Raw genomic sequence first — 23,457 nt, 5'->3', positions numbered from 1 at the left:
GATATAACCCCACCCACACCACTGCCTTCTGAGAACACTGTATTGTGACAGAAAGCTGCTAATCTGGGGGGGGTGGAGGCACCTAGTCCTGTAATTATAATCTACTGATTGTATTAAATTAGAAAAACACAGCCCAGTAAGTAACACCTTGTGGGTATCAGGGGCTCTACCCTTTTAATATGCAAAACCCTGCTGACCGATTCCCTTTAATTATGGAGTCATTGATCTCATGGACCTGTATTCTCTTCTAAGGATGACATGCAGATCCGAGTCTTCAACTACAACACCCTGGAGAGAGTCCACATGTTCGAGGCCCACTCTGACTACATCCGCTGCATTGCCGTGCACCCCACCCAGCCCTACATACTGACCAGCAGTGGTAAGACTTTGAGCTTGTTAGCATTAACGGCTCTCTCTTATAGGATTTGTGTGGGTATATATAGCTGGGACGGTAAATGGCCTAATATATTTTCATTAGGATTAGTAATCTTTCTGCTACTATCCTAATGAAAAGCAATTGAAGGAAAATTAAATTCCTGATGGGCGGCCGTGAACCTGTAAACAAACGGCTGAGATCTGTTTGTGGTGGTCTGCAGGTTGTCTGCAAGTCATAAAACTCATGTCAGCAGGCTGAAACATCTCAGTAATGCCTATTATTTCTAGTGGGGGCCACAGTCAGTGACTGGAAAACCTTGGGTGAAAATTAAGGAATCTAGGTGAGGTCATTTTGGCTTGAAGGTTCTTGCATGGGAGTCTTCTAATGTAAAGCCTGGTGTATCTGTGGGGCAAGATATATGGACCCAGCCAGCCATTAGTTTTCCCCTCCATTGTGTAGTTGACTTGTGTAAGCTGTTGCCTGAAGGAATTGATCTCATGGATTTTTAAAGGACCATTCACAGACCTCAGTTGTGGCTTGGCCTGAGATCTGTATAAAAAATATCATTGAGTGCAGCATTTTATTAACCGGTTATGTACGCTGGATTGGTGAACCAAGAGCACATCTTTTTCATTAGTTGTGTCCAGCGCAGGTATAAAACAAAATTCCAGACAGAACTGATGTATGTAATCCCACCGAAGCCACACAATTAAATTGGAAAACCTTGTCATGCGGAGGCTGAGGTTACTGCACGCTTAATTTGCAGGTTGGGGAATAAGTGGATTTGGGCACTGGACATTCTCATAGACCTACACAGTAAAAAAATGAACATTTGTATACTGCGGCGAACCTATAAATTCCACTATGTATTTCACAGGAGGAGAAAATGGAGACAGGTGATGGGTAGAGCTAAAGTGAAAAATGACAATGCTATAGAAGTACATGGAGTAATAGAGGAGCAGTGGAAATCCTTGCTTGTCTTCACAAATCATTGCCGTCCTCCTGTATTAGACTCGTAATATATGTTAGAATAACACGGGGTGCTCGTACCTGGTATATGTAGCCCAATGTCCCCTCTGTTTTCTGTAGATGACATGCTGATCAAGCTGTGGGACTGGGAGAAGAAGTGGTCCTGCTCCCAGGTGTTTGAAGGCCACACACATTACGTCATGCAGATCGTCATTAACCCCAAGGATAACAACCAGTTTGCCAGCGCCTCTCTAGACCGCACCATTAAGGTAGAGTATACCTGTGTCTGGTATATATGATCCAGGTGACTTATGGTCTTTATGGATTTTAATGTATCATCTATACTTGTCTCTCTGCTGTGCAGGTATGGCAGCTTGGGTCCTCCTCCCCCAACTTCACTCTGGAGGGGCATGAGAAAGGGGTGAACTGCATAGACTATTACAGTGGAGGTGACAAACCCTACCTAATCTCTGGAGCCGATGACAGACTTGTCAAGATCTGGGACTACCAGGTTAGTAAACGAGCATGCTAGTAAGCGACGTGTTAGGCGGTTAGTCTGTTATTCCATGTAACGATATATTATTGTATCTTCTCATATTCAGAACAAAACCTGTGTCCAGACTCTGGAGGGTCACGCTCAGAACGTCTCCTGTGTCAGCTTCCACCCAGAGCTTCCCATTATCATCACTGGTTCAGAAGATGGTACGTGTTCCTTACAATCTACTTTCCTGTTGGGTGTATTTATTTATTTTTCTGGAATATTTCAGTTCCGTGGAGTAGTGTCGCGTCACTTTTCTCACACGGAACGTCATGTAAATTGTGATGTACTGGTAAATTTTGTGGAAAGGCTAGTAGCAACCGTTTGGCCACTATACTGATTTCCCTGACCCGTGCAGGAGACCACGGTGACTGAGAAATTGCTGGATTTAATAAGAAGTCTTTACATAAGAAGTAGTGATGAGTGAGTGTACTCGTTGCTCGAGTATTTGTGACTGCTTGGAGATGGTTTTCCTTGCCGCAGCTGCATGAGTTGCGGCTACTAGACAGGTTGATTACATGTGGGGATTCCCTAGCAACCAGGCAACTCCCACATGTACTCAGGCTGGCTAGCAGCTGTGAATCATGCAGCTGCGTCAACAAAAACTAAATCTCCGAGCAGTCACAAATACTCGGAGAAAACCCGAGCAACGAGCACACTCGCTCATCACTAGTAAGAAGTCTTCTAATTTCTACTCAAAACAAAGATAGTTCAGCAAGCAGCAATCTAAAGTGTATGGGCTCTGTAAGGAGAAACTGGGGAATATAATACAGTTAATCTTAATAATATAGGCCCATTTACGACACGGTGCAGGTTTAGAGAGAGTTTTTAGTTTTCCTTTTCACAACCTCCATTCTTCTCTAGGGACTGTGAGGATCTGGCATTCTAGCACCTACCGTCTGGAGAGTACCCTGAACTATGGCATGGAGCGAGTGTGGTGTGTGTCTGGTCTTCGTGGCTCCAATAATGTGGCTCTAGGGTACGATGAGGGCAGCATCATTGTCAAGGTGAGGTCTATTGTTAGTTCTGCCGACTGCTTCTTATAATTATCTGAACAGTCGGCCTATATTCCCACTTTTGGCTTATGTCATTGGCTTGTCGTCTTTCCTTATCTCTGTAGTTGGGTCGTGAAGAGCCAGCAATGTCCATGGATGCAAATGGAAAAATAATCTGGGCCAAGCACTCCGAAGTGCAGCAGGCTAATCTCAAAGCCATGGGCGAGACAGAGATTAAAGATGGAGAGAGGCTTCCACTAGCCGTGAAGGACATGGGCAGCTGTGAAATATATCCGCAGACCATCCAACATAACCCTAATGGGAGGTAAGACTGTGGGTGCAATATGGTGCAAGACTTCATCTTTGGAGGCTACAGTCAATGTGGGGTAGGCAGTAAGCACTTTTATCTCCAATGTCTTCCAGGTTCGTAGTGGTGTGTGGCGATGGAGAATACATAATTTACACTGCCATGGCCCTAAGAAACAAGAGCTTTGGATCTGCACAGGAATTTGCATGGGCTCACGACTCGTCTGAGTAAGTCTTAACCCCTTCACCCCAAGCCTGTTTTCACATTCCTGACCAGGCCAAATTTTGCAATTCTGACCAGTGTCACTGTGGGCTGATAACTCTGGAACGTTTCCACATATCCCAGTAATGCTGAGATTGTTTTTTGTGACACGTTGTACTTCATGGTAGTGGTAAATTTTGGCCAAAATTTTGAAATTTCTCAATTTCCAAACTTATAGTTTTTATGTCCTTAAACCAAATGCCGTATTTTGTGGACTATAAGACAACCCAGACCATAAGACGCACCTCAAATTTTGGGGGAGGAAAATAGGAAAACATTTTTTAAATAAAATGGTGGTGTGATTTATTGTCTGAATTTACAGTAGCTTATCACTGGAGCGAGGTCACAGGAGGCAGGGTCACTGCTGCAGGAAGCTGGTGGTGGCAGGAGTGACGCGATTCTGGGGGGAGGGGATGTCCTGGTGGTGTGAGGCTGTGGGCCCTGGGCTTTCAGAAAATGTCTCTGTACTCCCCATTGAATGGGCTTCTGGTAAATGGCCAACGGTGGCAGCGCATGCGCAGTTTGACATCTCGTCTCTTATTTTCCGGATGCCCACCGCCAAGAAATCAATGGGGAGTGCGGGTACTCTGCTCACCGCCAACATTTTCTGAAAGCCCGGGGCCCGTAGCCTCACACTGCTGGGACACCCCTTCCTTCCAGCCCGGGGCCCGCAGCATATTCCCACTCCTGCTGCAGCCAGTCTCCTGCAGCAGCAACCCTGCCTCCTGTGACCCTGCGCAAATTTTGGGGAAAAAAGTGCACCCTATAATCCGAAAAATACAGTTGATGTATCACGCAAAATAGTTAAAGGGAACCTGTCGCCAGTTTTTTTTTTTGTTTGGAAGTTAGCAGGGTTAAAAGTTGACCAGCAATTTTTATATTTTTCAACAAAATTTACAAAACCAATTTGTTTAGGAACCACATCACATTTGAAGTGGCTTTGATGACATATATAACAGAAAATATCCAAAATTGACACCATTATAAAAACTGCACCCCTAAAAGTCCTCAAAACCACATTCAATAAGTTTATTAACCCTTCCGGTGCTTCAGTGGAATTAAAGAAAATGTGGATGGAAAAAATGAAAATGTTATTTTTTCCCACAAAAATCTTGATTTAGCCCCAGATTTTGCATTTTCACAAAGGTAATGGGAGAAAATGGACCTTACAGTTTGCTGTGGAACTTCTCCTGAGTATGCCGATAGTCCATATGTTGTGGAAAACTGGGCGCACGGCAGGGATCGGAAGGGAAGGAGTACCGCTTTTGGAGTACAAGCTTTGCTGCAATCATTAGCATTTGCCATGTCACGTCTGAAGAGCTCCTGATTTGCCTAAACAATTGAAACCCCCCACAAGTGATCACAGTTGGAAACTACACCTGTCAAGGAATTTTTTTAGATGTATGGAGAGCACCTTCAACCCGCAGGTGCTTCACTGAATTTTATAATGTTGAGCCGTGACAATGGAAAAATACATTTTTTTCCCCACAAAATAATGTTGGTTTTGCCCCCAATTTCTCATTTTCACTCTGGTAACAGAAGAAAATGGTCCTTAAAATTTGTTGTGAAATTTTTCCTGAGTACACTGCTATCTAATATGTGGGGGGGGAAACTACTGTTTAGGTGCACTGCAGGGCTCGGGAAGAAAGGAGCACCAACTGAATTCTCGAGCACAGTTTTGGCTCGAATATATTACAAATGCCATATCACATTTGAAGAACCCCTGACATCCCAGAACAGCAGAAACCCCCACTAGTGACCCCATTTTGGAAACTATACCTCTTAGGGAATTCATTTAGGGGTGCAGTTGGGCATGTTTAACCTTCAGGCGAATCACAAAATTGTATAACATTGGGCTGACTCCATGGAAAAATTTTTTTCTTAAATTCTCCCAGTAAAAGAGGAGGAAATAAAAGGCACAATTTGTTGCAATTTGTTGTGCAATTTCTCCTGAGTACACGGATCCCCCATATGTGGGGGGATACTACTTTTGAGGTATAGTGCAAAGCTTAGAAGGGAAGAATCATCATATTGGAGTTTGGATTTTGCTGGACTGGTTTGCAGGTGCCATGTCACATTGGCAGAGCCCCTGAGGTGCCAGAACAACAGAAACCCACCATATGTGAACTCATTTTACAAACTACACTTCTCAATTAATTCATCTAGGGGTGCAGTGAACAGGTTAACACCACATGTGCCTCATAGAAATTTATACTATTGGGCGGTGAAGAAAGAATAATTAAATTTTTACCATTAAAATGTTGCGTTAGCCCAAATTTTTTAATTTTTATAAGGGCGAATAGGAAAAAATGGAAATCAGTTTGTTCAATTTCTTCTACATTTATTTGGGAACTACTTTGAGGCACAGAGCAAAGCTCAGAAGGAAAGGAGCATCCAATAATAATATATCATAGTGCAAACTTTACTCTTATGGTTGCTGAGTGAAAATGGCAAATCTACCCAGCTCGTGCTTCTGGAGACATAGACCCCATAAATTTAGCGGGTTCTCTGGGCTTGGTCTAAACTGGTCACCGTGGCTGGCAGACCCGGAGGTCATAATGATAACAATCGTCTCCTTGCGGTGATGTTTCGGTGGTGCATATCGATCACTGTATTTAGATGGTTAAATGGCCCAGGGGAAGTGCGTGCACCACTGATGGTCGTGACAGCCGGGGCTTGACCGTAACGTACGCTGAGCTCTCAGCTACTGCCGTAACGTAAATTTACATAATTTTGCCAGAACCCCTTCCCAACCATTATGTTAACTTATGTCAAATATCGTGCAGGGGTTAATATTTATTGCAGTAAGGCACAGACGTGATTTTATAGATGTAATTCTAAATGTAATTATCACAATTAATGGACTATAAGTATTAAAGGGGTTGTGTTGTTAAAACATGTTATCACCTACCGATAGGATGTTATCGGCGGGGGGTCTTCAAGCCCTTAACCTGTACCAGTTGCCAGAACTTTTATCCATTAATATGGAGTGGCCTGCTCTATCTACGCTCCATTCAATCCCTGTGGGGCTGCTGACTGCCCCGCTTTGCTTTTTCGGCAGCCTAATAAAGAATGGATGGAGCAGTGCTCAGGTATCAGACCTATTCGCCATCAGTGATAAATATTCTCCAATTTACTGGTGGGTGCTGGTCTCAGCAGTGGGACACCCCCTGACCAGTAAGATATTGCCAATACTGGGATAGGGGATAATTTATTTTCACCAGACAACCCCTGTAATGTTATTGTGTTTTGTGAGCCTCCTCCTAGTTATGCTTCCTGTCTTACCTGAAGGTACGCCATCCGAGAAAGCAGCAGTTTAGTGAAGATTTTCAAAAACTTCAAAGAAAAGAAGAGTTTCAAGCCTGACTTTGGTGCAGAAGGTTCGTTATGAGACACGTTATTTACGGACCTTATGTTCATTATGTGCAAATTTTGTATCTCACTCTTACACAAGTGAGCAATTAACACTCAGCTGTTTGCAATGGTTGATGGAAGACCAAAAGTGTCCTGTCACTGTATACCTCTAGTGTCTTACTTGATCTTTCAGGTTGTAATTTTCTGTCTGAAGATACATGAATACCACAGGGGGGGCATATAAGAGTGACCGGGGTCCATATCCATGATGGGAGTGGGGGGGAGATGCAGGCACATGTAATATTCGCTGCTCCCCTGTGAATCAATTCAGGTTCAGCACCGAGGTGATCGACAGCAGGTGCAGTGAATATTACATGAGGCTAATGAGCGGCAGCACAGGACCTCCTGCTGTCTCAGCAGCCAGCAGGCAGCCCACCCCAGCCCCCTGACACCACTCCAGAAGCCGCCCCCCTCCTCTACAGCACAGCACACAGATTCGGATTATAAGACGCACCCCCCACTTCCCCCAAAATTTGGGGGAACAAAAGTTCGTCTTATAATCCGAAAAATACGGTACATGTGGGGATTTCCTAGAAACCAGGCCCACCCCTACATGTACTTATGCTGGCTATCAGATGTAAATCATTCAGCTGTGGCAAGAAAAACTAAAACTCCGAGCACTAAAAAAATACTCGGAAGACCCCCGAGCATGCTCGAGAGATTGAGTAATGAGTATATTCGCTCATCACTAATATTCACTAGTCAAGATTATGTACTTGTTTTCGCTAAAACAAAGGGGGCATCAGCAAAGATTTGTTTCTGGGGACATGTAATTTTTTCTCTGCATGACATTGACTAATCGTAAGCAGGAGGTGCCATGCAGCTCTCTCCTCGCAGCTCTCTCCTCGCAGCTCTCTCCTCGCAGCTCTCTCCTCGCAGCTCTCTCCTCGCAGCTCTCTCCTCGCAGCTCTCTCCTCGCAGCTCTCTCCTCGCAGCTCTCTCCTCGCAGCCTCTCTCCTCCTTCCCACTCGAGATACACACGTTTGGCCAGTGCTTTATAATGAACAGTTCAGTAGCAGAAACCATTTGTCCTGCTCATAAATGTCCCCCTCTAATTTCAGGCATCTATGGGGGATTTTTACTTGGTGTGCGGTCTGTGAACGGTTTGGCCTTCTATGACTGGGAGAACACAGAGCTCATCCGGAGGATAGAAATTCAGCCGAAACATGTGAGGTTTTTATGATTTTGACACAGTGTTGATATTGCTGAGTTTATAGTTTGCAGCATCAGTTACATCTTACTGTTTGACCATTCTCATTGGCAGATTTTCTGGTCGGACTCCGGAGAGCTGGTGTGCATTGCTACAGAAGAATCCTTCTTTATCCTCAAATACCTCTCCGAGAAAGTAGCCACTGCCCAGGAGACTCATGAAGGCGTTTCTGAGGACGGCATCGAAGATGCTTTTGAGGCAAGTAGTGATTAATAGTTTATTGTGGCATAGAGCAAAAACCTTAGATGTATTACCTTTCCCATGGCTGACACCTTGCTAAGTAGTATGTATCTGAGTGCCCTCTGCCTCCCTGTCAGCATGATGGACAAGCACCACATCTGATGGACCCCAAGAGCGCAGTCCTGGTAGCACATAGGAGGGGGCACATCACCACCACTTATAGGCAGTTCTTAGTTTGCTGATCAATAAGGCTGCAATTCTGATTTATTTTTGTTTCCCCTTTTAGGTGCTCGGTGAAATTCAGGAGATTGTGAAAACTGGCCTCTGGGTTGGAGACTGTTTCATCTACACCAGCACAGTAAACAGACTCAACTATTATGTAGGTGGAGAAATTGTTACCATTGCACATTTGGACAGGTGAGTGATTAACATATATTGGTGCATAGTTACGGCATATTCACACTTCCATTGCAGGTTACATTGTAGTTAGATGTCCAGCGAATCTCCCAGAAGGCTTTGATGTTCAGCATCCATAGGCTCCTATGTTACAAAAAAAATCTTAACTTTTGCCGTATTGTTGCTGACTTCTACTTAAAAGGAACCTGTCTGTTCCCCTGCCCTGACTAAACGCCACCATAACTTTATATAAGCCTCATTCCTTGATTATAAAAAAAAAAAGTGCCATACACTTATTATAAAGATGCACAACATCCACTTCAGAAGCGACATTACCATGAGGTGCTGCCATCCTCGCGCATGAACACGGTGTTTTGCCTTCTAGGCCATGTATAATGAAGCCGGGTTTATGTTCCCCGGCTTCATGGAAACTGTTCTTGCCTAGAGAAGCAATAGTGACACAGATCTTGCCTTACTGCACAACGGGGTCGGCATCAGTAATACCTGCCGAAGCATGCGCAGTGCTGATTAACCCCTTCATGACCCAGCCTATTTTGGCCTTAATGACCTGGCCGTTTTTTGCAATTCTGACCAGTGTCCCTTTATGAGGTAATAACTCGGGAACGCTTCAACGGATCCTAGCGATTCTGAGATAGTTTTTTCGTGACATATTGGGCTTCATGTTAGTGGTAAATTTAGGTCGATAATTTCTGCATTTATTTGTGAAAAAAATGGAAACTTGGCGAAAATTTTGAAAATTTCGCAATTTTCACATTTTGAATTTTTATTCTGTTAAACCAGAGAGTTATGTGACACAAAATAGTTAATAAATAACATTTCCCACATGTCTACTTTACATCAGCACAATTTTGGAAACAACATTTTTTTTTGCTCAAAACCACATTCAAGAAGTTTATTAACCCTTCAGGTGTTTCACAGCAGCAGAAGCAACATGGAAGGAAAAAATGAACATTTAACTTTTTAGTCACAAAAATGATCTTTTAGCAACCATGTTTTTATTTTCCCAAGGGTAAAAGGAGAAACTGGACCACGAAAGTTGTTGTCCAATTTGTTCTGAGTACGCTGATACCTCATATGTGGGGGTAAACCACTGTTTGGGCGCACGGCAGAACTCGGAAGGGAAGGAGCGCCATTTGACTTTTTGAATGAAAAATTGGCTCCAATCTTTAGCGGACACCATGTCGCGTTTGGAGAGCCCCTGTGTGCCTAAACATTGGAGCTTCCCCACAAGTGACCCAATTTTGGAAAGGAGACCCCCCAAGGAACTTATCTAGATGCATAGTGAGCACTTTAAACCCCCAGGTGCTTCACAAATTGATCCGTAAAAATGAAAAAGTACTTTTTTTTCACAAAAAAATTATTTTAGCCTCAATTTTTTATTTTTCACATGGGCAACAGGATAAAATGGATCCTAAAATTTGTTGGGCAATTTCTCCTGAGTACGCCGATACCTCATATGTGGGGGTAAACCACTGTTTGGGCGCATGGCAAGGCTCGGAAGGGAAGGCGCGCCATTTGACTTTTTGAATGGAAAAGTAGCTCCAATCGTTAGCGGACACCATGTCGCGTTTGGAGAGCCCCTGTGTGCCTAAACATTGGAGCTCCCCCACAAGTGACCCCATTTTGGAAACTAGACCCCCCAAGGAACTTATCTAGATGCATAGTGAGCACTTTAAACCAACAAGTGCTTCACAGAAGTTTATAACGCAGAGCCGTGAAAATAAAAAATAATTTTTCTTTCCTCAAAAATGATTTTTAGCCCAGAATTTTTTATTTTCCCAAGGGTAACAGGAGAAATTGGACCCCAAATGTTGTTGTCCAGTTTGTCCTGAGTACGATGATACCCCATATGTGGGGGTAAACCACTGTTTGGGTGCACGGCAGGGCTTGGAAGGGAAGGCACGCCATTTGTCTTTTTGAATGGAAAATTAGCTCCAATCATTAGCGGACACCATTTGGAGAGCCCCTGTGTGCCTAAACATTGGAGTGACCACATTTTGGAAACTAGACCTCCCAAGGAACTAATCTAGATGTGTGGTGAGCACTTTGAACCCCCAAGTGCTTCACAGAAGTTTATAACGCAGAGCCATGAAAATAAAAAATAATTTTTCTTTTCTCAAAAATTTTTTTTTAGCCCTGAATTTTTTATTTTCCCAAGGGTTACAGGAGAAATTGGACCCCAAAAGTTGTTGATCAGTTTCTCCTGAGTACGCTGGTACCCCATATGTGGGGGTAAAGCACTGTTTGGGCACATGCCGGGGCTTGGAAGTGAAGTAGTGATGTTTTGAAATGCAGACTTTGATGGAATGCTCTGCGGGCGTCACGTTGCGTTTGCAGAGCCCCTGATGTGCCTAAACAGTAGAAACTCCCCACAAGTGACCCCATTTTGGAAACTAAACCCCCAAGGGAACTTATCTAGATGTGTGGTGAGCACTTTGAACCCCCAAGTGCTTCACAGAAGTTTATAACGCAGAGCTGTGAAAATAAAAAATCATTTTTCTTTCCTCAAAAATAATTTTTTAGCCCGCAATTTTTTATTTTCCCAAGGGTTACAGGAGAAATTGGACCCCAAAAGTTGTTGTCCAGTTTCTCCTGAGTACGCTGGTACCCCATATGTGGGGGTAAAGCACTGTTTGGGCACACGTCGGGGCTCGGAAGGGAGAGAGCACCATTTTACTTTTTCAACGCAAGATTGGCTGGAATCAATGGTGGCGCCGTGTCGCGTTTGGAGACCCCCTGATGTGCCTAAAAAGTGGAAACCCCTCAATTCTAACTCCAACACTAACCCCAACACACCCCTAACTCTAATCCCAACCCTAACCACAACCGTAACCCCAACACACCCCTAACCCTAGTCTTACCCCTAATTCCAACCCTAAGGCTATGTGCTCACGTTGCGGATTTGTGTGGATTTTTCCGCAGTTTTTGAAAAATCTGCAGGTAAAACGCACTGCGCTTTAGCTGCGGATTTACCGCGGATTTCCAGTGTTTTTTGTGTGGATTTCACTTGCGGATTCCTATTATGGAGCAGGTGTAAAACGCTGCGGAATTGCACAAAGAATTGACATGCTGCGGAAAATACAACGCAGCGTTTCCGCGCTGTATTTTCCGCACCATGGGCACAGCGGATTTGGTTTTCCATAGGTTTACGTGGTACTGTAAACGTGATGGAAAACTGATACGAATCCGCAGCGACCAATCCGCTGCGGATCCGCAGCCAAATCCGCACCGTGTGCACATAGCCTAATTCTAACCCTAATTCCAACCCTAACCCTAATTCTAACCCTAATTCTAACCCTAGCCCTAAGTGCAACCCTAGCCCTAAGTGCAACCCTAGCCCTAAGTGCAACCCTAGCCCTAAGTGCAACCCTAGCCCTAAGTGCAACCCTAGCCCTAAGTGCAACCCTAGCCCTAAGTGCAACCCTAGCCCTAAGTGCAACCCTAGCCCTAAGTGCAACCCTAGCCCTAAGTGCAACCCTAGCCCTAAGTGCAACCCTAGCCCTAAGTGCAACCCTAGCCCTAAGTGCAACCCTAGCCCTAAGTGCAACCCTAGCCCTAAGTGCAACCCTAGCCCTAAGTGCAACCCTAGCCCTAAGTGCAACCCTAGCCCTAAGTGCAACCCTAGCCCTAAGTGCAACCCTAAGTGCAACCCTAAGTGCAACCCTAAGTGCAACCCTAAGTGCAACCCTACCCGCTAACCCTACCCGCTAACCCTACCCGCTAACCCTACCCGCTAACCCTACCCGCTAACCCTACCCGAAAAACAAAAATAATTATATTTTCTGTATTTTATTATTGTCCCTACCTATGGGGGTGATAAAGGGGGTGATTTATTTACTATTTTTTTTATTTTGATCGCTGTGATAGAACTTATCACAGCGATCAAAATGTGCAGGAACGAATCTGCCGGCTGGCAGATTCGGCGGGCGCACTGCGCATGCGCCCGCCATTTTCCAAGATGGCGGCGCCCATGAAGCAGACGGCCGGACACCGGGAGGGACATCGGAGCTAGGTAAGTATGGGGGGGTGGGACCGGAACACGGGGGGGGGGGGGATCGGAGGACCTGGGGAGCGGACAGGAGGACCGGGGGAGCCGACAGGAGGGAGGAGGGGAGCGGAACGGAGATCGGGGCAAAAAGGACGACTGGGGGGGCGATCGGTGGGGTGGGGTGGGGGCAGATCGGGGTCTCCAGCCATGGCAGATGCTATTGCAGCATCGGCCATGGCTGGATTGTAATATTTCACCATTTTCATAGGTGAAATATTACAAATCGCTCTGATTGGCAGTTTCACTTTCAACAGCCAATCAGAGCGATCGTAGCCACGGGGGGGTGAAGCCACCCCCCCTGGGCTGAAGTACAACTCCCCCTCTCCCTGCAGATCGGGTGAAATAGGAGTTAACCCCTTCACCCGATCTGCAGGGACGCGATCATTCTGTGACACAGCATATGCGTCACAGGTCGGATTGGCACCGACTTTCATGACGCATACGCTGTGTCACAGGTCGGGAAGGGGTTAAAGAAGCACGCCCGTCAGTTTTATCCTCCTAATATATTGCTATAATCATATTATGTAGCACTGTGTACTGTACTTACAATTGCTCAGTTAACCTTTCAACCCAATAAATTCTTCTTGTCTCTGCTCTATGTAGGAACAGAAAGTCTCTTGTCCCTGTATTTATTATCTCCCTCTTCCACTCCTGACCCAGCTGCTGCCTCATCACTTCAAGGACTTTTGCAGTGACTCATGACACATACAGGGAAAAGAGACTTCCTATTTCTACGTAGAGCTTAGAAGGAGTCAGCTAGTCCGTTTATAATCACGTGATGTCAACAGACCTAATGGAAAAGGGAATAATTAGCTGGGTAGAAGGGCAAAATGAGCAATTGTAAGTGCCCAGTGCTATGCAATATGGTGGTTAGCTTCTTTAAGCTAGGGAGTGGGCACCTGCCTCCATGCAGGAAATGTTGCAGAACCCTGATGGTGACGTTGCCGTCTAGTGGACATTGTCATGTTCCCCTGGGCGTGATTTCAAAATCTAAAGCCGGACTAGTCTTCACTAATTTTATATCCAAAAACAGATTTATAACTTGATATTTTTAGAATTAGAAATAAATGTATGGCCATAAAGGATCTTCTATAATCCAGGAATTGGCTTATATACAGTTATGGTGGCAGCTTAGGAGGGCCGGGGAGCTGACTGGTTCCCTTTTACTAGACAATTGTGCAGTGATTCCTAGAGTGTAATTGTCTTATTTTAGGCTAGGCCAGTCTTGGATCCATCATCCAGCTGTACCTGGAGTAATGAATAAAATTTATCACAATGGTTCGTTGTTTCATGTAGTTGGTCAGGTGAACACTTTGGCTCATCGGCCATTAGCTAGCCTAGGAGATCACTGGACGCTCAGTGCCTGCTTGTGACTTCTCCGTGCCCATCACCTTGCATTCTCCTCTATGTAGAACCATGTATTTGCTGGGGTACATACCTAAAGATAATCGCCTGTACCTGGGAGACAAAGAACTGAACATCGTCAGCTACTCTCTGCTGGTGTCGGTTCTGGAGTATCAGACCGCTGTAATGAGGAGAGACTTCAGCATGGCAGACAAAGTAATCCCAACCATCCCTAAAGAGCAGAGGACACGTGTCGCCCACTTTCTGGAGAAGCAAGTAAGGACGGTTGTCTAAGCTCTCACCTTGTATGTGATGGCACTCCGTGTATGACAATATATGGCGTTCTGTTTGCAGGGCTTCAAACAACAAGCGCTGGCGGTCTCCACAGATCCGGAGCATCGCTTTGAGCTGGCACTGCAGCTGGGAGAACTCAAAATTGCCTATCAGCTGGCAGTGGAAGCAGAGGTAAGGAGCTGGGTCTTTTTGGATTCTGTACAATATGTAGGATCTCGATTCTCACGCCTTATACTTGGATTCCCATACTCCATCATCCTCATCACATCCATACTTCTTTATGTTCCTGTTCTTCAAGATTCTTTCTTTGTACACTGGACAACTTAATCTGTAACTGAAGACCTTGTGGAAGTCACCTGCTGTCGTGGTGGAGGCTGCGGCAGCTGCACGTATCTATCTTACAGGAGAAATGTGACATTACAGACTACTGATGGCAAAAAGGCCTGTGCATATGCCCCAATATGACAACCCAGGTTGTCCCAAAATTAAAAACCATGTCTACGTTTTTAAAAAAAGAATCAACTGACCTTTCGACAGTGTGCGGTATTGTCGCAGTACTTTTGACGTGTGGTGCTAATCTTGCAAAAAAGCAGACAGGTTTTTCTTATCTTGGACAACCCCTTAACCTTACAAGCCAACTTTTATTTTTGTGCCTTGTTTTTTTTTCCCATTGATATAGCCACATAAGGATTTATTTATTTGCTGAACGAATTGTAGTTTTAAATGACACCATCAATTTTATCATCTGATGTACTGAAAGATGGGAACAAATTCCAAGTGCGTTGAAATGGTGAAAAAGAGGGTAAAAAAAAAGGCACTTTTGCCATTCTTTTGGGGTTTGGTTTCTAAATAGTGATGGGCGAATATACTTGTTACTCGAGATTTCCCAATCACGCTCGGGGGTCCTCCGAGTATTTTTTACTGCTCAGTTTTAGTTTTTTTCGCCGCAGCTGAATGATTTACATCTGTTAGCCAGCTTAAGTACATGTGGGGATTCCCTAGCAACCAGGCAACCCCCACATGTACTTATGCTGGCTAACAGGTGTAAATCATTCAGCTGCGGCGAAAAAAACTAAAACTCTGAGCACTAAAAAATACTCGGAGGACACCCGAGCGTGCTCGGGAAATCTCGGGTAACGAGTATATTCGCTCATCACTATTTCTAAATTATTTATTGTACAGTTACCACCAAGATTCTCCAGGTCTGTACGATTCTAGTGGCTTAAAAAAAATTGGTACTTGTTTATTGCCACTTTCTGAGACACAATTTTTTCCGACGGGGAAGCTGTATGAGGAATTGTTTCTACATGCAAAGTTGTAGTTTTACGAATACCATTTTGGGGCATATACAACATATTGAGCCGTTTGCATTGCATTTTTGGGCCAGTTAAATCATTTTATATTTCAAGAGACCAGACTTTACAGATGCAAAAATATCCAATGCTTTTAATTTATTTCTGAATTGGAAAAAAGGGTGATTCAGATTTTTATCTGTTTAAAAACTTTTTTTTATCTATTTTTATTTCCACCTTTGAGGACTTTAACCTGCAATCATTTTATTTGAATACTTAAATATTACAGTATACAGCAAGAATCACAATCTCCTTTGCTTAGTTAGGCTGCGGCTGCCATGGCATCTTGGGGTAGCTCTGCCGGGAAGGTGTGATGGCCGGCCCAATACCCCACCAGTGTTGCCCCACGGTCATAGATTGACTTGGTGAAACCACTGCTGTAGAGGCAGGTGCTTTCATGGAGCAGGAAGGGGTTTCTCTAAAATAGTTGAGGTGTAGTAAGTGTTTATTTCCCGCTCCATTGGAGAGATTACTGCGTATAGACGGCTGCCTGTGGAACTGTTGTTTTCTTGGTGGATTTCCTTCTAATGCATATTCTCTTTAGTAATTGCTAATAGTAATTTTCCTTTTTTGTGTTTTTCTGTCTGTAGTCTGAACAGAAGTGGAAGCAGCTGGCTGAATTGGCCATCAGCAAATGCCAGTTTGGCCTGGCCCAGGAGTGTCTGCACAACGCTCAGGACTATGGAGGTCTATTACTGTTAGCTACATCTTCAGGAAATGCCTCCATGGTGAACAAGCTGGCAGAGGGGGCAGACAGAGATGGCAAGAACAACGTGGCTTTCTTGAGCTACTTTTTATTGGGAAAGTAAGTGCCTGCAGAATAACCTTGCCTTTGTAAATTATTAGACTTTTCCTTTGTCTTGTGTCGGAGAATTTGGCTTGCACAAGGCCGAGTTGTCACATTCGTTACTTTTTTCATTTTCAGAGTAGACACTTGCCTGGAGCTACTGATTTCCACTGGTCGTCTGCCCGAGGCGGCCTTCCTGGCACGAACATACCTGCCGAGCCAGGTGTCCAGGTAGAAATGCTCAGTTTTTATTTTGTGGGATTTCCTTCTAGTATAGACATTAATGTATGACTATTCTGTGGTAGTCAGAGAGATTATGGGGTGCTCACAGTGAAAAAAGGGGGTGCTCAGGAGAAAAATCTCATAAAATTCGATGAACTCCGGCACTCAGAAAGAATAGTTCATATAATAATTTTTTATTATGATGAATTTATGCGCACTCCCAACTTCACCTGTAATCCATCACCCGGAAGTCTTTGGCTCCTGCACGGACACGATACACTTAAGAATGCGCGCACGCCGTCTGTCTCTCACTTTCACTTTGGAACGCGGCTAGGCTCCACATCCCGGATTTCGTTTAGCTCCCTCTGCCCTGCTGGCTACGTGAATCTGATACCTTGTTACAGGTAGTTTAATACTTACCGATCGATAATTCTGATCGGTCTATAACACTCATATTGATGTGCTTACTTGTCGTTGTTCTTTTTTTTATAGTGGGATGCCATACCACTAAGGCTACGTTCACATTTGCGTTGTGCGCCGCAACGCACAACGCAAACAAAAACGCATGCACAACGCTGCGTTTTGCGCCGCATGCGTCCTTTTTTTCATTGATTTTGGACGCAGCAAAAATGCAACTTGCTGCGTCCTCTGCGCCCGGACGCGGGCGCTGCAGGGACGCATGCGGCGCAAAACGCAAGTGCGACGCATGTCAATGCGCCCCCATGTTAAATATAGGGGCGCATGACGCATGCGGCGACGCTGCGGCGCCGACCGCAAATGTGAACGTAGCCTTATCCGTATAGGAACTTACATACTAGTGAAGTGTATGTATGTATATGTGTGTGTATATATGTGTGTGTATATATGTGTGTGTATATGTGTAATATATATAATATATATATATATATATATATATATATATATATATATATATATATATATATATATATATATATGTGTGTGTGTATGTGTATATATATATATATATATATATATATATATATCTAAAAATATATATATATGTATGTATGTATATATATGTATGTGTGTGTATATATATATATATATATATATATATATATATATATATATATATATATATATATATATATATATATATATATATATATAATTTTTTATTTTTTTTTTTTTCCACATATTTGGTGAATCCTTGGTGGTTTTCCTCCTTTTTGGACCTGAGCTTCTCTTTATCCTGGGTGGAATAATGCACTTGATCTTTCTTTCAAAGGTGATCTCCTTATGACATCCCTTTTATGACCAGAATGGTCTGGCCTTTTTTTTCCCCCTTTTTTTCCGTCTTTTTTTTTTTCCTTTCCCTTTTTTTTTTCTTTCTTTAGTTGAATATTCTTGCCACAATATTGTTGTAATAGATGTCATATTTCTCTGTTTCAGAAAACAGACATAACTTGAAAAAGGCATGATAAGACGTTGTGTAAAAAGTCTGTAAAAATTTTTTGTTCGTATTACTATCACCTGTGGCATCATATATTAGAATCAATTGAGGATAAATTGATCATAATAAAAAATTATTATATGAACTGTTCTTTCTGAGTGCCGGAGTTCATCGAATATTCTGTGGTAGTGCTTAAGGGCTTAAAAGAAATATCTAGTAAAGCTTGGACATTTTATCCCATGAATGTTTATATCTCCAGGATCTGACTTTCCAGTGCACATGTCATAGGACTTGAATTTAGCTTTAATTTGTGTTACTAGGGTGGTGAAGCTGTGGAAGGAAAGTCTATCCAAAATCAACCAGAAGGCTGCAGATTCCTTGGCTGACCCCACCGAGTATGAGAATTTGTTTCCTGGATTGAAAGAGGCCTTTTCGGGCGAACAGTTTCTGAAGCAGAAAGGCACCATGCTGCGTCCTGGCAGCCAGTATCGCCATGTCACTGTGAGTACCTGTACACTGCTTGTAATTTCTGTAAAAGGTTACACAATCGAAGGCTAATGTCGTAAAGGCTGACCGTCATCTCCACTTTGCAGCCAAATGAAGAGAGAAATGTCTTGGAAGAGGCAAAGGGATTTGAACCCTCTGAAGAGGCCGCCATAGCGGTGAGTTCCGCTCCATAATTCATCTTACCTATGAATGAATGAAGCTTGTTCAACATTAGTTTGTGACTGCAGACTTGTGAATCCTCACATTGTGCCCACTGCGCACTGTGAGGACTCTCCGGTGTCAGCGACAGGAATGGCAGTCATATGATCCCACAAGTATGCAATATGCATACTCCCGGTCACAATCCGACTAGATGAGCATGGCCTCGCTCAATGCAAGCCCACCACTCAACCCATAGGGATGAATGGAGCAGACGTGCGCATACCTGAACACATCATTCAGTATCGGAGCTGAGAGCCCCCTGCTCTTCCCATAAATATGAATGGAGCCGTGGTCCTGTATATGCAAAACCTTTATTCAGACAGGGAACATTAGCAGCCAAGTTCTTCATGTACATACACCTGTCATGAACAGATGGTGACCTGTATGCTATTGTGCCCCTGTCTGGTTTGCACTGACGTGAGAGCTTTCTTGCTTTTGGAGGAGAGCTGCTTTGCCCAATGTTTAAGGGGATGCATAAATGAGCAGCACATAGTTTTCACATGATTTCTGTTGATTGAAAGTGGGCAGTAACCATTGTTTGGCCATCAGTTATCTAATCTACATGGGGTCTTTGTTGGTGTAGGACTTCTGCAACAAGACTTTGCAGCATGTTGCTAAAGGTACCTTCACACTCAGCAACTTTACAACGAGAACGACAACGATCCGTGACGTTGCAGCGTCCTGGATAGCGATCTCGTTGAGTTTGACACGCAGCAGCGATCTGGATCCCGCTGTGATATCGCTGGTCGGAGCTAGAAGTCCAGAACTTTATTTCGTCGTCAGGTCGGCGTGTATCGTCGTGTTTGACAGCAAAAGCAACGATGTCAGCAATGTTTTTACATGGAGTGTGAACGATAAGTGAGTCGCCGTTACGTCACAGGATCGCTCCTGCATCATTCTGGAGCTGCTGTGTTTGACGTCTCTACAGCGACCTAAACAGCGACGCTCCAGCGATCTAGTTTGACTATATCGCTGGAGCGTCGCTAAGTGTAACGGTACCTTTAGACAAACTAATGAACAGTGTTCTGAGGGAGAGGGGTCATTGTTCCTTTATAGATAACCTGTCATGTTACCAAACACCATCAACTGGCAAATATAGGGTTAATCTGGAGATTGACATAGTTACATTTTAGTACTGATAACACAGCTACCTGGAGATAATAATAATAATAATCTCTTTATATAGCGCGAACATATTCCGCTGCGCTTTACAGTTTTGCACAGATTATCATCGCTGTCCCCTATCAGTATGTCTTTGGAATGTGGGAGGAAACCGGAGAACCCGGAGGAAACCCACGCAAACACTGGGAGAACATACAAACTCCTTGCAGATGTTGTCCTTGGTGGGATTTGAACCCAGTACTCTAGCGCTGCAAGGCTACAGTGCTATCCACTGAGCCACCGTGCTGCCCGTAATGAACTTTATTCCTCTGACTCTGTCATAGAGGCTACAGGCACACTGGAGAAGATACGGTGACCACTCAGAACATTGAGCATAGACTGTAAGGACACACCAACACTGGGCAGCCGGCTTTGCCGTGCAATTGTACAGAACGAGCTGTCAAAGTGCCGCGACGTGCTGACGGCTGCCACTCACCATGTTGCGAGCACTGACTGTAGCTTCACTACACCCCTGATTACAAGCCGGCGGCTCCTGGGAGGAACAGAGTCAATTTCTTCCCAGTAGCTGTTCTAAGGCAACTCACAGCTTGCTACCTATTCAGTATTGTGCTGTGGACTTCCATCTAGATACCCCAAAAGTGATATTCACATGTCTCCCTCTCCTTTGCCTCCCATGTAAACATTGAGTTTGTTGAGGCAATCGGAGTCTAAAATATGAAATGTCAGACTGTTTCCCATCTTTTCTGGCAGTTTTTGTTTTTCTTGAACACAGTAGTCTAAACCAAAAAAACGATGATCAAAAGGTCAGTTTATATAAAAAAGTACATATAAATTTTATTTCATCACAAACTTTAAAATCCATATAACCAATTAGAGAAGAAGGTGAAAAATAGAACAACATGTTCACAAATGTGTTACGAACGCCTACATGTGGACTACCGGTTTACATAATCATATATGCTTACAACTGTATATAACAGTATGAGCCATGCTCTACCTCTATCCACAAGTAAATTCAACAAACTGCAGCCTATGAGATATATATATATATATATATATATATATATATATATATATATATATATATATATATATATATATATATATATATATATATATATACACACACATATATATATATATATATATATATATATATATATATATATATATACACACACATATATATATATATATATATATATATATATATATATATATATATATATATATACACACACACACACACACACACACACACACACACACACACACACACACACACACGTGTGTGTGTGTGTGTATATATATATATATATATATATATATATATATATACACATAAACCTGGCACTATGCCACTATTTATAATGTCACCAATTATCCAGCCTGCTCATGGATAGAAGTCATAACCCAAACACATCACCGGCTACATGTTACCGCCTCAATGTCTCCCATAGTGCCAGAGGAAACATGCCAATAACACATATTGTATTTACCAATTGGTGGTTGCCGGGAGTATTGGGGCCAAAACCGGAGTCCAGATGAGTGCGTCCGCCCAGACGCACGTTTCGGACCTCACCTTTCTCAAGGGGACAGGTTTTTTTGGTTTAGTCTTATGTGATAATTGATAGGTTGTTAATCCTATGGACACATGGGGAGGCTTTATGATAGGTGATTAATTTGCATCATGTGTCCAGGTCATACTTGCTATTTTTGAACACAATAGTGTAGTTAAAAAGAGTAGAGATTGTGGAGGAAAAACTTGCTTCGAACCTTTGCAAAAAAAAGCAGATTCCTCAGCTGTTGTAATACTGATGTGAATGTTGTTGTAGGAAGAGGAGAAAGAAAGCGAAGCAACACCCTCAGTAGCGGCACCTATACCCACAGTGCCAGCACCAAAATCACCCAGCCCTGTGCCAGAGACGGAACCTCCTGCATCCAAAACCTCTGAAGAGAAGGTAGGTGCTGTCACCTGATGTGAAGGGCAGTAGACAGGGCTTTCGGGTTGTGATCGAAACTGAGCTGATTTTATTTTCTTAGGCTTTCCTGGACTTAGAAGATGATCTGGACAACATGGAATTAGACGACATCGACACAACAGACATAAACCTGGATGATGAGCTCTCTGACTAAACTGTATTCAACAGAATTTTAATTTAAGTGACCAAAATGGCTTTTTCCATTTTTTGGCCAAACTGCATTTGGGATCTGAATGATCATCATGTTCCATGTCTAGACACAGTCCATCAGTGTAGCAGCAGGGCCTTCCTTGTACATTTCCTCATCATTAATTCTTCTCTACTATTTTGACAAAACGTAAACCTTTGATTTTTGTGCATTAACTCAATAAAAGTTATTGCAAACATGTCTACAACTCATTCTCATTTTTCAGTCATGAAATTATTTCCAGTCTATAAAAGGTTCACACACATCAGATTGGTATAATGCATGTAAATTATGTATTTACACTGGGATCTTATACAGAGATTAGAGGTGGAGACTTTTTGCTACTTGATCCTTACATACCTATTTGTAGCATACTCCATAAATGCATCTTACAAAATGACCTTAACCCCTTCCCGACCTTTGACACAGCGTATGCATCATGGCCGGATCGCGTCCCTGCAGGCCGGGTGAAAGGGTTAACTCCAATTTCACCCGACATGCAGGGACAAGGGGAGTGGTACTACAGCCCAGGGGGGGTGGCTTCGCCCCCCGTGGCTACGATCGCTCTGATTGGCTGTTGAAAGTGAAACAGCCAATCAGAGCAATCTGTAATTATTCACCTATGAAAATTGGTGAAATATTACAATCCAGCCATGGCCGATGCTGCAATAGCATCGGCCATGGCTGGAGACCCCGTTCTGGCCCCCCCACGACTGGCGGTGGCAATCTGCAGCCGCCGTCAGTGTTCCCTACCCCTCCGTCCTGTTCTAAACGCCTTCCTCTCACCTCCGCCCCTCCCCCGTCCTCCCCTCGCTCACAGCGATCAAAATAAAAAAAATAGTAAATAAACCCCCCCTTTATCACCCCCATAGGTAGGGACAGTAATAAAATACAGAAATTATATTTATTTTTGTTTTTCGGTTAGGGGTAGGGTTAGGGGTAGGGTTGCACTTAGGGCTAGGGTTGCACTTAGGGCTAGGGTTGCACTTAGGGCTAGGGTTGCACTTAGGGCTAGGGTTGCACTTAGGGCTAGGGTTGCACTTAGGGCTAGGGTTGCACTTAGGGCTAGGGTTGCACTTAGGGCTAGGGTTGCACTTAGGGCTAGGGTTAGAATTAGGGTTGCAATTAGGGCTAGGGTTGGAATTAGGGTTAGAATTAGGCTATGTGCACACTGTGCGGATTTGGCTGCGGATCCACGGCAGATTGGTCGCTGCGGATTGGTAGCAGTTTTCCATCACGTTTACAGTACCACGTAAACCTATGGAAAACCAAATCCGCTGTGCCCATGGTGCGGAAAATACAGCGCGGAAACGCTGCGTTATATTTTCCG

The 23,457-nt window shown here is 43.7% G+C and overlaps 1 protein-coding gene across 1 annotated transcript in view; it reads left to right on the top strand.

Moving 5' to 3' along the window:
* Positions 1-22,328, top strand: part of COPB2 (coat protein complex I subunit beta 2) — a 28,034-nt gene extending 5,706 nt beyond the window's left edge. The window contains exons 4-22 of the mRNA XM_077291139.1: positions 253-379; positions 1,466-1,614; positions 1,710-1,856; positions 1,948-2,047; positions 2,748-2,890; positions 3,004-3,203; positions 3,302-3,412; positions 6,738-6,826; positions 7,922-8,028; positions 8,125-8,268; positions 8,537-8,667; positions 14,128-14,335; positions 14,414-14,524; positions 16,296-16,510; positions 16,631-16,723; positions 18,449-18,629; positions 18,722-18,790; positions 21,794-21,919; positions 22,002-22,328. Of these exons, the coding sequence (XP_077147254.1) occupies positions 253-379; positions 1,466-1,614; positions 1,710-1,856; positions 1,948-2,047; positions 2,748-2,890; positions 3,004-3,203; positions 3,302-3,412; positions 6,738-6,826; positions 7,922-8,028; positions 8,125-8,268; positions 8,537-8,667; positions 14,128-14,335; positions 14,414-14,524; positions 16,296-16,510; positions 16,631-16,723; positions 18,449-18,629; positions 18,722-18,790; positions 21,794-21,919; positions 22,002-22,094 (2,544 nt within the window). The 3' untranslated portion in view covers positions 22,095-22,328. The remainder of the gene's footprint in view (positions 1-252; positions 380-1,465; positions 1,615-1,709; positions 1,857-1,947; positions 2,048-2,747; positions 2,891-3,003; positions 3,204-3,301; positions 3,413-6,737; positions 6,827-7,921; positions 8,029-8,124; positions 8,269-8,536; positions 8,668-14,127; positions 14,336-14,413; positions 14,525-16,295; positions 16,511-16,630; positions 16,724-18,448; positions 18,630-18,721; positions 18,791-21,793; positions 21,920-22,001) is intronic.
* Positions 22,329-23,457: the final 1,129 nt, after the last annotated feature.

The sequence above is a fragment of the Ranitomeya variabilis genome, chromosome 2, assembly GCF_051348905.1.
Source record: "Ranitomeya variabilis isolate aRanVar5 chromosome 2, aRanVar5.hap1, whole genome shotgun sequence".
NCBI classification, from domain to species: domain Eukaryota; kingdom Metazoa; phylum Chordata; class Amphibia; order Anura; family Dendrobatidae; genus Ranitomeya; species Ranitomeya variabilis.
The sequence above is the reverse complement of the archived record's forward strand: the minus strand, read 5'-3'. Positions and strand labels throughout refer to the sequence as shown.